Here is a 12591-nt window from a genome sequence, read left to right as displayed (position 1 = left end):
CTGGTCATGAGTCGTTATTCGGCAAGCCATTGCATATACTATAGACGCTAGTTCAAGTTGAACGTCGAGCACCAGGTTTGCAACCTATAAGTCGTGCATTGGCTCAGCGAGGTTCAAGTCAAAACAAACATGGGGTTCCTCAGCGTGCTATCCGCTGTGCTCGCGTTTCGCACAGTTCCGACTACTATCTTCATAACGGTCATTTATGCGACAGTCTTCAGCACCTTGCTAATAACCGACCGGCTCCCCTCTGTGCCCAAGCATACACAAGGCTTAGATTTCCAGCAGGCATACAGAGACTTGCACGAGGTGCGTTATCTTTATAGATATGCGACTGGTTCACTTTAGCTCTTCCAGGCGGCCGCTCGTCCGCATCCTTTCAACTCGCATGCGAATGTTCTAGTTCGTTCTTACATCTTGAACCGCGTGAAGGACATCGCTTCTTCCTACGACCATGTCTCCGTGGATTTTGACCTTTCTTCAAATGCGTCTTGGGCTTCAGGACTCCTCTCCACCAACCCTTACGCAGTATATTACGAGTCTGACAATGTATTGGTCAAGGTCGAGGGGAGCGATGAGGAGTATCAAGAGTCGGGTGGGCTTTTGCTCAGTGCACACTGGGACTCTGTCAGTACCGCTCCTGGAGCGACGGATGATGGTATGGGCGTGGTGACGCTGTTGAGCATGGTCAAGTACTTTGCGGAGAACAGGCCTAGCCGGACGGTGGTGTTCAACATCAATAACGGCGAAGAAGACGGCTTGAATGGAGCACACGTGTACGCTATCATTTTACCTTTTCCTTTGCACTCACTCATCTGACTACCAGTTTCATGGAGCATCCGTGGGTCAATAATACTGATACCTTCTTGAACCTTGAAGGTGCTGCGGCAGGAGGGTGCGGTTTAATGCAATTGTACTGTATTACTTTGCTGACTGAAATCTTGAAGACGGCCACTACTTTTCCGTGCGACTTCTCGCGCTCCTCTAGCGTCCTGGAGCACTTCTCGTCCCCACGCAAATGTCATCACTGGCGATGCGTTTTCGCGTGGTGTTATCCGCAGTGGTACAGACTACTCGGTTTATGAGCAAGCCGGACTCAAGGGGCTAGATTTTGCTTTCTACCGTGGGAGGAGCAGGTATCATACGAAGTACGACTCTATCCCTGGTATGTCTAGTGACAAGAGCAAAAACGCGTTATGGGCAATGATGGAGGGAACGCTGTCCTCGAGTCTCGTGCTTGCAAACGATGTCAAGGGAAAAACGAGGACAGAGTCCGTTGGACAAGGAAGTGAGCCAGTGTATTTCGACCGTGAGTTCTTTCCTTGCTATTTCACCTGGCCGCATCTCTAACTCTTCTACTATCAGTCTTTGGCACCGTTATGATCGTGTTCACATTCCAAACTTTGCAGATCGTGAACATCATCCTTCTTACCGTGGGACCCGTCATTCTCCTGATGTTGGTCTACTTCGAGCATATCATCAGGGTCACGTCTCGTATTCGTTCTGGATACTATCGCACTGCAAATGGTGATACACACCGCGAGAGCTTTGTGGCGCGTGCATCGGCGAAAATAACACATATTTTCAAAGGCTTCTGGGTCTGGTCCAAATTCTGGATTGCTTTGTTGCTCGGTGTTGGTTTCCAGATACTTTTAGTGGTAGGATATGCGAAGCTGAATCCATTTGTGAGTGTTTATTTCATCGTTCTCCCCACTCACTCACTTATCGATTGTCAGGTCATCCACACTCATCCTTGGCTTGTGTTCGCGTCTGCGTTGTCACTGGCTTATCTCACAACAGTTCTCGCTCTCACCTTCCCACTGACGAAGCATGGCGTTGTCCCTGCTCCAGAACAGCAAAAGCTGTCTATCCTTCTCCATCAGTATGTTCTGACATGGGTGCTGCTCGTATACACAACATCAGCCGTCGCGCTTGGGGGAACATATTTCATAACTGCCTGGAACGCGGTGGTTCTCCTTGGCGCCATACTTGCGTGTGTGGAAGGCATGGCTGGCGCTCGGGGATACGAAGACGAGGAAGAAATTGGAAGGCAAAGGCGTCAGGTGCGAGGTGTGCATTACGATGCCGTGGACACTGCCGAGAACGGTCACCATGACTCCGAGAACGGCGACCACCACGTGGGCGTCATTGAAGAAACTGAGCCAACAGAGATTACACCTCTCATCGCTCAGCATGGCCAACCTACGCCGACAGGTGAAGAGCAGGGCGCTATTGGCTGGTGGATTGCCCAGCTCTTGGTTGTTGTTCCCCTGCCCGTTATCCTGGTGTCTCATATCGCGGTCATTTTGCTCCTTGCGATGAATCAGACGCTCATAGATGGAGCCAGTCCTTCTGGTGGTGAGTACTTGACAAATTTCGTGTTGCATTGGTCTAGTGAACTGACGTGCCGTGCAGTTTATGCAGCGGTCTCTATGCTATCGTTACTCATTGTGTTCCCCCTTGCACCATTCAGTATGAATATGCATCGCTGGCTGAACGGTCTCATTCTCATTATCTTCATCCTGTCGACACTCTACACCTACCTTGCATTCCCATTCTCGCAAGAAACACCGCTCAAGATCTATTTCGCTCAAAGTGTGGACCTAGACACGTCTCGCGTGGTTACTGCACTGACTGGGCCTCGTCAATTCCTGTCGACCGCGATCATCCCCCGATTCCCATCTGCATTTGATCAACCCATCAATTGTACAAATGCACCAGACAAGCTCGGCCTGCAAACGTGTAAATGGGAGGTTGGGGATGCGTTTGTGCCTTCTCCGGGTAGAAGCAAGCGGCATTATGGACAGGGCCCTACGTCCTCCCTGGAGAAGTGGGTCACGACATCCATCAAGCGTACGGGATCGAACAGCGCGCGTATCAAAGTACAAGGATTGAATACTCGAAGCTGCACACTCGAATTCTCAGGTAAACGCGTGAAAACATTCCATCTTTCTGGTGACGGCGGAAAAGGTCTGCAAGGGGGCTCTGAGGTACCTGAAGACGGGCTCGAACAAATACGACTATGGAGTCGGGATTGGGAGAAGGAGTTTGAAGTGGACGTTGATTTTGCTGGAAGCGAGGATGAGAAGGCTACGGGACGCGTGAGCTGTGGTTGGGCAGAGTATGAAAGTGCTACGGTTGGTGGGGGGCGTACTGGGGGCAAGATTCCGTCATTGGAGGAGGTGCTCCTTTTCTTGCCGGAGTGGGCAGTTGTTACCAAGAGCTCGGCCGCATTATTTGATGCCGGATGGGAATTTGAGGTTTGAATATGCAGAATCTATTGAATTTGAATTTGAACCTAATCGGGCTTAACGTCCTTTGGCCGTCATTATGAACGGGTGTTCGGTATAAACGCTAGTCAAACCACAACTACACGCCACGTCGACTCACCAAGCTACCGTGAACGGGTGATAGGTAAGATTGACACGTCACAGGTCCATCAATCTGATTTTCTGCGGGTAGTTGTCAGTATAAAACTCCAAAGAAACCAACAATTCACTTCAACCAGGATGTTAGGTTTTCTTGTTGCTCTTCAAATCATCGCTCTCGTCGTGGCGTCTCCCCGGACCTCAGACCCTTCTGAAAAATGTTATTTCAACCCTCTCCCTTCTATACCATCCTCCACTGCCAACCGTACTGTACCATGGGGCGAGCCAACGATCCAATTCGCGAACGGCACGACATGCTGTTCTTCGCTAGACGAAATTCGTGTACAGTTAGACACCATTGATGCACAGTTACTGCAGCTATTGTCAACAAGGTGCGGTCTAAAAGAGCTCTGCAGGATTCTTCGTATCACTGAGACTTATGCACCTTAGAGCTTCGTACGTCAGAGAAGCGACCCGCTTCAAGGCTACAGTTTCAGATGTCAACGTTCCGTCTCGGAATCAGCAAGTGATACAGGGCGCTATTGATGATGCTCCATCTGTGCATTTGCCACAGATTGTCGCTAAGATTGTGTACGAGGGCATCATAAATTCCAGTGTCGTCTTCGAGGAATGCATAGTGAGTGCTACCCCCTATCTCAAAAGTTATCCGTTTCTGATAGTTCCAAAAGTTCAATACCTATGCAGGGAATCACTGGAAAACACAACCAGTCTAGTTATGCGTATGGTATTTGTATAGACGTGCACGTCCGATATAGGGTGGTGTGTGCGTTCGGGCTTGGTCAGACCTTTTCTTTTTATGGTTATGATCACTGCATAATACTACTTGCGACTTTAACAAGAAAAAGAGTGCATTCAGCCATGGATATACGGATGCCTCGCGAAGGCACCAGGTAGCTACATTGATGCGGCTGTGACGCGCCTTGACGTCATTTTTAGCAATGTCACAACCTGATCAGCTAGTTAAAGGGGTCAAATCAGCTTCGTCTCTTGCTCGCACGTCATGGAACCCATTTCATTCAGATTTAACGACCTTCCAACTGAGCTCGCCCTCATCATCTTCAAGCATGCGGCACAACCACCTTTTGCTCAATATGCGCCTTTCACCCGAGACCCATACTCATCCGCCCTTTCACTATGCCAGGTCTCCAAAATTGTCAGGCGCGCTGCGCTGCCTGAAATTTTGCACACAGTATTACTGTCGACAACTCGCGACCTACTCGCTTTCGTACGGGCTCTGCGTATGCAGAAAACATATATGGATCAACAACATGATCTATCTTTTGATTACGCATCTTGCGTGCACATGATGTCAATCGGACACTTTCGGGGGCCTTTGCGAAGCCCACCTAATTCCTACTTTTCCGTTCCTATACCCGAGCTTGAAGGCGAGATCGATATCAGTCTGCTCGCTCCAGTCATTCTCGGTGCATCGTCCCTCGCAATCAACTTTAGCAATCTAAATCTTCTTTCAAAATGCCTCAAACATGCGTGTAACTCCGATGTCGACTTGAATGTCGACCACAAAAATTCTTTGCTTCCTTGGAGCATGAGAAGTTTGACGTTATTGGGTCATTTCTTTGATCCATGGTGGCCCTTCATGGAGTCTGTCCATGGATATGCTTTCCTCGCTTCCATTCAACACCTCACCCTACTCGAGTCCACATCCTTCCAAGAATGCCTGCCCTTCCAGTGCAACTGTGTTAGTGAAGTTAAATTTAAAGACTGCTCAAGCTACATGCATCCTTTGTGCATCGCGCGCGTTCCTTTCAAAGGATTGCAAACATTCTCGTTGGCGATTCCGCACATCAAAATCATCCCGCACACCTATCCCCGGCCGGTCGCTCAATGTGCGCCCAAGGATGTATGGGTGAAGTTGGTCACGTTCCCTGCTTCCGTGCTACCGGAGCCTTGTACACCAGAGGAAATAGAGCGGTTTATCAAGACTGGAGCAAGGTTTACTCATATATTCCATTTCAAGTTCCTTCACGGTCACAGTTGTTCCTTTACCGCGGGTTGACACATTTTTGAGGCCTCACTGGCACGGGTGTCAGACAGACATACACACAATGGATTGTATTGCGGTACATAATTTGAACATAGTTGAAACTTTTACGACGATAGTACTTGCTCCGCAGTTATTCCTTGTCTTGCCAGCAACACGAAGGCTGATCACGGTGAAATTGACGGTCCAGCACGGGTTTACCCAAGCGTAGTCTTTGCTATTGCATAACGTTTGTCACGCTGCATAACAGCCTGCTGGACTGAGCCTTCGCATCGTCCTCTACCGACCTGCAATTTATGTACCCTTCTCTTGTTGGTTTCTGGTGAGAAATGTTCACAAATGGGAGTAAAAGGGCAGTTTGGCTTGCAACAGAAAGAATTGCATTGAAGTCAAGGTGAGTGATAAAGTCATATTCGCAGGCCTTCTTCTGATGTGGCATTTACACTTTACAGTGATCGTGCAGCAGCAAACAGAGACACCAAGTCTATCGTCCAGATCTCACGGTCCAACATTTATCGCTTTGGTGACCCAAACTTTGCAGCGCCGGTCTTCCGTGATGTTGAATGGACTATTGATGAGGGTGAGAGCTGGGCTGTGATAGGCACAGGCTCGAAGCAAAAGACAGCCCTTTTGCAGGTGCGTCATACTGATAGTCTAAAGTACAAATTCACATTGGGGTTTAGACACTCCTAGGTCATCTACGCATAACTCCTCCTCCGCCCTTACCTGGAGGACTATTTCCTTTCCTCTCGGACCCTCCACGCGACCCACACAACTCTGTGGCTTTTGTGTCGTTCGCGCATCGGCCCCGTGCAGCAGGTGGTGCCTTCTACGACTACACTTCTCGATACGGTGCAGTCAGAGAAGAAGACCGTATCACCCTTCGAGAAAGTATGTTTGGAGAGTACGACTTTCTGAACGTCCAGCCGAAAGGTGGAAAGGTGAAGACTCCCGTCGAAATTGCACAGGACGAAGTGAAGAAGGGCATCTTTGAGGACCTAACTTCGAGACTAGGTCTTTCCTCCCTGCTGGATTTACCTTTGATAGCTTTATCAAATGGCCAGACGCGTCGAGCACGCATCGTGAAGGCTATTTTGTCTGAACCAGAGCTCCTCGTACTCGACGAACCTTTAAGTGAGTGATTGAACTTAAATATGACGAGCGTGAAGTATCATGGCTGTACTTTGTCCAGCCGGCCTTGATGTCAACACTCGCCCAATCTTGCTGAATGTCCTTCAGTCGCTGCACGAGTCTCGCAGTCCACGCATCATCATGGGTCTCAGGATCCAGGACCCTGTTCCTGATTGGATTTCGCACATCGCTCTAGTGACGGGCGAAACTATCCTGACAGGTGTCAAAGATGAAATCATGTCCAAGCATGCGGAACATCACGCAAAGGAAGCTGAGCATAGAACGGCAAGCACCACTCAGTCATATCTGCAGTCCGGCCTTGATCATGGAAAGCCAGTAGTTGACATGAAGAACGTAAACGTATCATACGGCCCACGCAAGGTAATTACACTGTTCTTCATTGTTTCCATGTCAATGATACTATCGATCTAGGTGCTCAAAAACATAAACTGGACCATCCGTGAAGGCCAGCGCTGGCACCTTCAAGGCGCGAATGGTGCGTCAACATTCGCACGAAATTGATGCTTTATGATTCTGATCACTTTCGACAGGTTCCGGGAAAACTACTCTTCTTTCGCTTTTGACTGGGGACCATCCCCAGTCTTACACTCAGCGAGGCGACTCGAATCTGGAGTTGTTCTCTCGACCTCGGCAGCGTATCCCTACCCCACTCTTACGTTCGCTCATCGGCGTCGTTTCACCAGAGCTTGCGAATGCGTACCCGCGACGCGCCGGCGTCAGTGTGTTTGACGTCGTAGGCACGGGATTCGATGGTGGTTTTGTCCCTGGTGGCAAGGACGGCGTCGGGATAGGTCTAGAGGGTGCACTCAGCGACGAAGTCAGACAATGGAGAGTGAAACGCGTACGTGAGGTCCTTAACGGCCTTGGTCCAACTTCCTGGGAGACAGAAACCAGCAGTTTCGCCACTGGCGACGAGCTGCTGGCACCGAACGAGGTATTTTCGAAACGCGATTTCGTGGACCTCTCAGCAGGCGAACAGAGTATCGTTCTGTTGATGCGGGCACTTGTGAGCCACCCCCAACTTGTTTTGCTGGACGAAGTCTGGAGTGGTATGGACGAAAATATGGTCCGTGCTGCGAGGCGCTATCTTTGCGAGGGCGGTGTGGGATCCGACCAAGCAGTAGTGGTTATCAGCCACTGGGAGGAAGAGGTACCTTGGACGGTACAAGATGGTTTAAAAAGATTCAAATTAGATGATGGGGCAGGACAAGAGTTGTAGAGTTCTTCGGAAAAATCGAGCGCATCAGAGATAGAAGGTATTGTTTACCAGATCCTTCGGCACCATCGAGGAATAAGCAAGCCACCCGTAGAATTCCCCTTTCCGCTACAAAGTGATATATATATATATATATATCATCCTACATTGCGGGATCTTCAGGCATGCGAATCATGAAATTTGCCCTCCCTTCCACGCCCACGATAGCGGTTTCTACTGTCTCATTTCGATCACACAAGAAATGATCTTCCTCCTTCAAGCCCTCATCATTTTGCGTCACCACCACTAAATAGAGTTGCGCTCTGCAGAGTGAAAATATGAGGCGAGGAACACTCAACGCAAACGTCGGAAGCACTGACACATTGACATCCAAGCGGAAGCTCTTGCATGCCCCGGCGAGAACTTTACCTATTCGTGTTTGGGGCTTCGCGCTGAATTGTGCATGCTGCGCGGATGGTTTGTGCTGGATACTGACGACGAGTTTGGTGTGTATGAGCTCAGGCGCTGGTTCAGCTATGTAGATTGATGAGCACGATAGATGATTTTGCAAACAACGTACATTCCTGTGTCGCCTGTGTCGCTTGAGGCTGAGACTCCAATCGCCCTGCCGAATTTGGCTCTTGCTTGACACGTTGGTCTAATGCTGTTGTGTGAGATATCGGACGACAAAGAAGAATGTGCACTACCTAGTGGTTTATGTGCTCTGAAGAGGGCTGGGCCTTCTTGTGAGCTTCCAGCGACTGACGACACCCGTACGCGATACGCAGGAGGAACTTCCTTTTCCTTCCTAATTGGCCGTTCTGTGTCTATATATTTCGTTGTCACACATATCTGTGTAGCATATGGGAGTAACTCACCAGGGACATGTGGCGTGTCTTGTGCACGAGCAGTAATCAACTGGTTCTCAGCATTGGGAACAGAGTGCTGAGGGTCACTAACAACAGCAGCCTTCTCTGTCTGCTGCAAATCTGCAGTCAGCCTCGAGTTACGGTCAAGCGCCTTTGAACTATCTTCGTCGTCAGACGCAACGAACCATCGTCGGCGACGAGATGGCCTAGTCCGCACTGTACTTTCCTCAAACTCATCTGTCTTTTCGTTCTCTTCTTGATCCGCCTCTTTGTTCTCCTGCTCCTGCTCCTCTTTCTCCCCCTCGTCCTCGTCCTCGTCCTGTGCTTCGTCCTCCTCGACATTATCATTGGTGTCTGCTATATCACTGTGTTCTCCCTCTTCACCTTCCCGTTCGTCAGGATCTCGAACTTGCTCGTGCACCCGAGTATCCTCATGTTCCTCTTCCACAGGTTGCGTGGCCTCTTCGCCGGACTGTGGACCAGGCATAACCTCCTCCAAGTACACCTCCAGACAACAGACAAGGTCCACCAAGCCCTCTTCTTCCCATGCCTCTGTATCGACCTCAAACGTCGAGTCGTCCTGGAAACGTGTAGTGCTAAGGTTGCAGGTCGTTCGGAAGCGCAGGGATGAGGATGGGTGGTCTCGGATATCAAATTTACGGTGCGCAAAAGATTGGAGGGACTGAGATTACAGACATGATATAAAAGTCACGAGAGTGGCTAACGTGACACGTACTTTGAACTCGCGAACTTTGGATGCTGGACCCCATCGCGTCGCGACCTTTTTATTTCCGTACGATATCGTTAAGAAACGTAGTGGTATGACGCTCCAGTCAATGCAGTTGTGGACCATTGTATACTGATTACAGGAATGTGATTACAGGTGTAGAACAACGTTGAGAGAACACGAAGTTTCGAAACTTGAAGTAAAGCGCGTTCAGGTGAATTTACGTGTCGCGTTCCTCACGTGCTCACTAGTAATGGTACATATCTTGCCACGTGATGGAAACGCGTCCTGTGTTCGCCGGCCCGAGGGCCTGGCCCTCAACTATCCACGGCTTGCCGACTCCAGTGCCCACTACAAGAAGATAGATATATCTCACATACATAACGTTGCTGTTACCGACAAATTAAAAGTACACATTCCCCTCCTCTCCTGATTCCATCACCAAAACCACATCAAGGCAACGACAGAACAGTCTGCATAAATTGATCATAACTAATCTGCACCCATCCATCATTATCAGTATCCAGATTCTGGAATGCCCCGCTCAATTGCTTGATAACCACACAAGCGCGAACGAAGCGATCGAACGTGATGCCAGGAGTGGGGCCATAGTGGCTAGCAACAGTGGAAGCTTGGATATCTTGGATTAGCATGATTTCAGCGGAGATGCGGCAACGTGACAGGTGCATGACTCGAATGGGAGAATGGATGGGAGACATACCGTATTTGACTTGGATAAGCTTGATCAGGGGTGGGCTGAGATTGTACCCGAATCGACTGAGGGCGTCACGGAGCTCATTGCGGTCGATGGTGCCGGAGCGGTCTCTGTCGAAGTGGCGGAATACGTTCTGCCAGTCCTGTTGATCGTTTTCTGGTAAGCTGTATGAGCAAAGCTGAGGACGTGTACGCACCTTGATATATTTCCAGAGTCCACAGAACTACTCTCGTTTAGATCGATGGGAAGATGAGATAAGATAGGGAAATCGTACTTCGTTGAACCCGATCGTTCCGCTCCGATCGACGTCCTATTGCAACCGATGAACAATCGATCAAACAGCACGGTAACAAAGAAGACACCCACAAACATGCCCATCAAGAGCTTCACAGTATCCAAATCAAACGCTACACCACCATTAGCTCCTATCCCAACCCAAAAACCTAAAAGCGAAAACTTACGAGTCCAATCTCCATTGATCAACGCCCTCTCTAATCACCCGCGATCCCGAACAGGTCATCATTGATTAACAAAAACGCTCCTCAGATTCTCGGAACAGACGCACCAAGCTCAATAGCAGAGATTGCGCCCGACCGGTCCGTATCAACAGCAGCGAACCACGTCCATAGCCTTTCGTATCATATGCGCATCAGTCAAAAAACACCAATGATAAAGGGGGTGGAAATGAAGCGCTTGCAATCGATGTTTATAGGGACAACGACTATGCCGATGATAAGAATGAAAATGAACGACACTCACTGAGGATCAGCACCAGGCGGAGGACCTGCCTGGGCCATACCTGAAGAAAAACCCCCAGGTCCTCCATATCCACCATACTGTGACTACAATAAGATAAGAAAAAGCACCTATAGCATCAACGCTTGATTCAGATTCATAGTCGCAAAAAGCACGCACATTTTGATATGCCATGGCTTAATAAGTTCTGTGTTGGGTCAAAGATTCAAATTGTTGGTGGCTGATAAGTGTGATGTTGTGGTTGATAAGCAAGAAGGCTTCGTCTTGTGGAGAACAAGCGCAGCGCTGATTAATGGCTTGGCTTCATGTGGCGGTGTAGCACAACATCTGAATCGTACACGACATTGATTGTAAGCGTTATCTTGGCGCCCTGTACGGGACGGCAGGTGTACCGGTACAATACCCTCACGTACAAGTATTAGATGGTGATTTCAAATCGTTCATCGTCGTCGATGCATCATAAAACTCCAAGTACAACGAGAAAAAAAGAGGAAACGATGACATGCCCATAGTATAGCTAGAACAAACGAAATGAGAATTTACATTCTTCATGTCAACTACTGGCTTTCCATGATCAAGGCCAGACTGCAGATATGACGGAGTGGTGCTTGCCGTTCTATGCTCAGCTTCCTTTGCGTGATGTTCCGCATGCTTGGACATGATTTCATCTTTGACACCTGTCAGGATAGTTTCGCCCGTCACTAGAGCGATGTGCGATATCCAGTCAGGAACAGGGTCCTGGATCCTGAGACCCATGATAATGCGTGGACTGCGAGACTCGTGCAGCGACCGAAGGACATTCAGCAAGATTGGGCGAGTATTGACATCAAGGCCGGCTGGACAAAGTACAGCCATGATACTTCACGCTCGTTATGTTTAAGTTCACTCACTCACTTAAAGGTTCGTCGAGTACGAGGAGCTCTGGTTCAGACAAGATAGCCTTCACGATGCATGCTCGACGCGTCTGGCCATTTGATAAAGCGATCAAAGGTAGATCCAACAGGGAGGAAAGACCTAGTCTCGAAGTTAGGTCCTCAAAGATGCCCTTCTTCACTTCGTTCTGTGCAATTTCGACGGGAGTCTTCACCTTTCCACCTTTCGGCTGGACGTTCAGAAAGTCGTACTCTCCGAACGTACTTTCTCGAAGGGTGATGCGGTCTTCTTCTCTGACTGCACCGTATCGAAAAGTGTAGTCGTAGAAGGCACCACCTGCTGCGCGCGGCCGATGCGCGAATGACACAAAGGCCACAGAGTTGTGTGGGTCGCGTGGAGGGTCGGAAAGTAGTCCTCCAGGTAAGGGCGGAGGAGTTATGCGTAGGTGACCAAGGAGTGTCTAAAGCGCGGTGTGTATTTGTCGATGTAAACACTTCAGAATATCAGTATGACGCACCTGCAAAAGGGCCGTCTTTTGCTTCGAGCCAGTCCCTACTATCACAGCCCAGCTCTCACCCTCATCAATAGTCCATTCAACATCACGGAAGACCGGCGCTGCGAAGTTTGGGTCACCAAAGCGATAAATGTTGGACCGTGAGATCTGGACGATAGACTTGGTGTCTCTGCTTGCTGCTGCACGATCACTGTCAAGTGTAAATGCCACATCAGAAGGAAGCCTGCGAACTTGAATATGACTTTGTCACTCACCTTGACTTCAATGCAATTCTTTCTGTTGCAAACCAAACTGCCTTTTTGCTCCCATTTGTGAACCTTTTTTTTACCAGAAATCAACAAGAGGAGGGTACATAAATTACAGGTCGGGCCTCGGCAGAGGACGATGCGAACATTGCGA

At 49.2% G+C, this 12591-nt stretch overlaps 7 protein-coding genes across 7 annotated transcripts; 4 read left to right on the top strand and 3 right to left on the bottom strand.

Annotated features, from left to right (window-relative positions):
• On the top strand, positions 1 to 3309 carry HD556DRAFT_1403864 (uncharacterized protein). Its single transcript, XM_041303899.1, has 7 exons — positions 1 to 309; positions 358 to 776; positions 827 to 895; positions 948 to 1309; positions 1366 to 1685; positions 1737 to 2358; positions 2416 to 3309. Exons 1-7 carry the CDS (start codon positions 130 to 132, stop codon positions 3264 to 3266), a joined length of 2823 nt encoding a protein of 940 aa, XP_041155561.1. The 5' UTR covers positions 1 to 129; the 3' UTR covers positions 3267 to 3309.
• Positions 3310 to 4339, top strand: HD556DRAFT_1403861 (uncharacterized protein). Its single transcript, XM_041303898.1, has 3 exons — positions 3310 to 3760; positions 3819 to 4005; positions 4058 to 4339. Exons 1-3 carry the CDS (start codon positions 3510 to 3512, stop codon positions 4100 to 4102), a joined length of 483 nt encoding a protein of 160 aa, XP_041155560.1. The 5' UTR covers positions 3310 to 3509; the 3' UTR covers positions 4103 to 4339.
• Positions 4340 to 4398: 59 nt separating this feature from the next.
• Positions 4399 to 5043, top strand: HD556DRAFT_1207879 (uncharacterized protein; the record flags this gene model as incomplete). The annotated part of the gene is made up of 1 exon (XM_041296505.1): positions 4399 to 5043. A coding segment is annotated over one exon (645 nt), but the record flags the coding sequence as incomplete, so codon positions are not given.
• A 677-nt stretch (positions 5044 to 5720) lies between these two features.
• Positions 5721 to 7762, top strand: HD556DRAFT_1521098 (P-loop containing nucleoside triphosphate hydrolase protein; the record flags this gene model as incomplete). Its single annotated transcript, XM_041309166.1, has 6 exons — positions 5721 to 5785; positions 5844 to 6027; positions 6075 to 6525; positions 6584 to 6903; positions 6955 to 7018; positions 7074 to 7762. 6 exons carry the CDS (start codon positions 5721 to 5723, stop codon positions 7760 to 7762), a joined length of 1773 nt encoding a protein of 590 aa, XP_041155558.1.
• A 69-nt stretch (positions 7763 to 7831) lies between these two features.
• Positions 7832 to 9564, bottom strand: HD556DRAFT_861826 (uncharacterized protein). The gene is made up of 7 exons (XM_041311861.1): positions 9344 to 9564; positions 8830 to 9289; positions 8617 to 8712; positions 8446 to 8565; positions 8319 to 8396; positions 8119 to 8263; positions 7832 to 8061 (listed from the first exon to the last, which is right to left on the bottom strand). The coding sequence occupies exons 1-7, from the start codon at positions 9458 to 9460 to the stop codon at positions 7902 to 7904; spliced, it is 1176 nt and encodes a 391-aa protein (XP_041155557.1). The 5' UTR covers positions 9461 to 9564; the 3' UTR covers positions 7832 to 7901.
• A 1-nt stretch (position 9565) lies between these two features.
• HD556DRAFT_861193 (uncharacterized protein) lies at positions 9566 to 11247 on the bottom strand. Its single transcript, XM_041311860.1, has 10 exons — positions 11144 to 11247; positions 10965 to 11090; positions 10809 to 10891; positions 10615 to 10679; positions 10511 to 10540; positions 10416 to 10456; positions 10324 to 10359; positions 10246 to 10272; positions 10056 to 10191; positions 9566 to 9965 (listed from the first exon to the last, which is right to left on the bottom strand). Exons 2-10 carry the CDS (start codon positions 10977 to 10979, stop codon positions 9787 to 9789), a joined length of 612 nt encoding a protein of 203 aa, XP_041155556.1. The 5' UTR covers positions 10980 to 11090; positions 11144 to 11247; the 3' UTR covers positions 9566 to 9786.
• A 95-nt stretch (positions 11248 to 11342) lies between these two features.
• On the bottom strand, positions 11343 to 12357 carry HD556DRAFT_1210694 (P-loop containing nucleoside triphosphate hydrolase protein; the record flags this gene model as incomplete). The annotated part of the gene is made up of 3 exons (XM_041296562.1): positions 11343 to 11641; positions 11700 to 12138; positions 12196 to 12357. Coding segments are annotated over 3 exons (900 nt in total), but the record flags the coding sequence as incomplete, so codon positions are not given.
• Positions 12358 to 12591: the final 234 nt, after the last annotated feature.

The sequence above is a fragment of the Suillus plorans genome, assembly GCF_016647745.1.
Source record: "Suillus plorans strain S12 chromosome Unknown HD556scaffold_69, whole genome shotgun sequence".
NCBI lineage: Eukaryota > Fungi > Basidiomycota > Agaricomycetes > Boletales > Suillaceae > Suillus > Suillus plorans.
The sequence above is the reverse complement of the archived record's forward strand: the minus strand, read 5'-3'. Positions and strand labels throughout refer to the sequence as shown.

Coding starts and splice junctions, on each gene's coding strand:
- HD556DRAFT_1403864 (XM_041303899.1), top strand. CDS start 130: ATGGGGTTCCTCAGCGTGCTATCCGCTGTGCTCGCGTTTCGCACAGTT. Junction 896..947: donor GAAGGTGCTGCGGCAGGAGG/GTGCGGTTTAAT, acceptor GAAATCTTGAAG/ACGGCCACTACTTTTCCGTG. Junction 2,359..2,415: donor TGGAGCCAGTCCTTCTGGTG/GTGAGTACTTGA, acceptor CGTGCCGTGCAG/TTTATGCAGCGGTCTCTATG.
- HD556DRAFT_1403861 (XM_041303898.1), top strand. CDS start 3,510: ATGTTAGGTTTTCTTGTTGCTCTTCAAATCATCGCTCTCGTCGTGGCG. Junction 3,761..3,818: donor CTGCAGCTATTGTCAACAAG/GTGCGGTCTAAA, acceptor TATGCACCTTAG/AGCTTCGTACGTCAGAGAAG. Junction 4,006..4,057: donor TCGTCTTCGAGGAATGCATA/GTGAGTGCTACC, acceptor TAGTTCCAAAAG/TTCAATACCTATGCAGGGAA.
- HD556DRAFT_861826 (XM_041311861.1), bottom strand. CDS start 9,460: ATGGTCCACAACTGCATTGACTGGAGCGTCATACCACTACGTTTCTTA. Junction 9,290..9,343: donor CCAAAGTTCGCGAGTTCAAA/GTACGTGTCACG, acceptor CTGTAATCTCAG/TCCCTCCAATCTTTTGCGCA. Junction 8,566..8,616: donor AGACACGCCACATGTCCCTG/GTGAGTTACTCC, acceptor CGAAATATATAG/ACACAGAACGGCCAATTAGG.
- HD556DRAFT_861193 (XM_041311860.1), bottom strand. Junction 10,457..10,510: donor GATCAATGGAGATTGGACTC/GTAAGTTTTCGC, acceptor ATGGTGGTGTAG/CGTTTGATTTGGATACTGTG. Junction 10,273..10,323: donor GAACGATCGGGTTCAACGAA/GTACGATTTCCC, acceptor AAACGAGAGTAG/TTCTGTGGACTCTGGAAATA.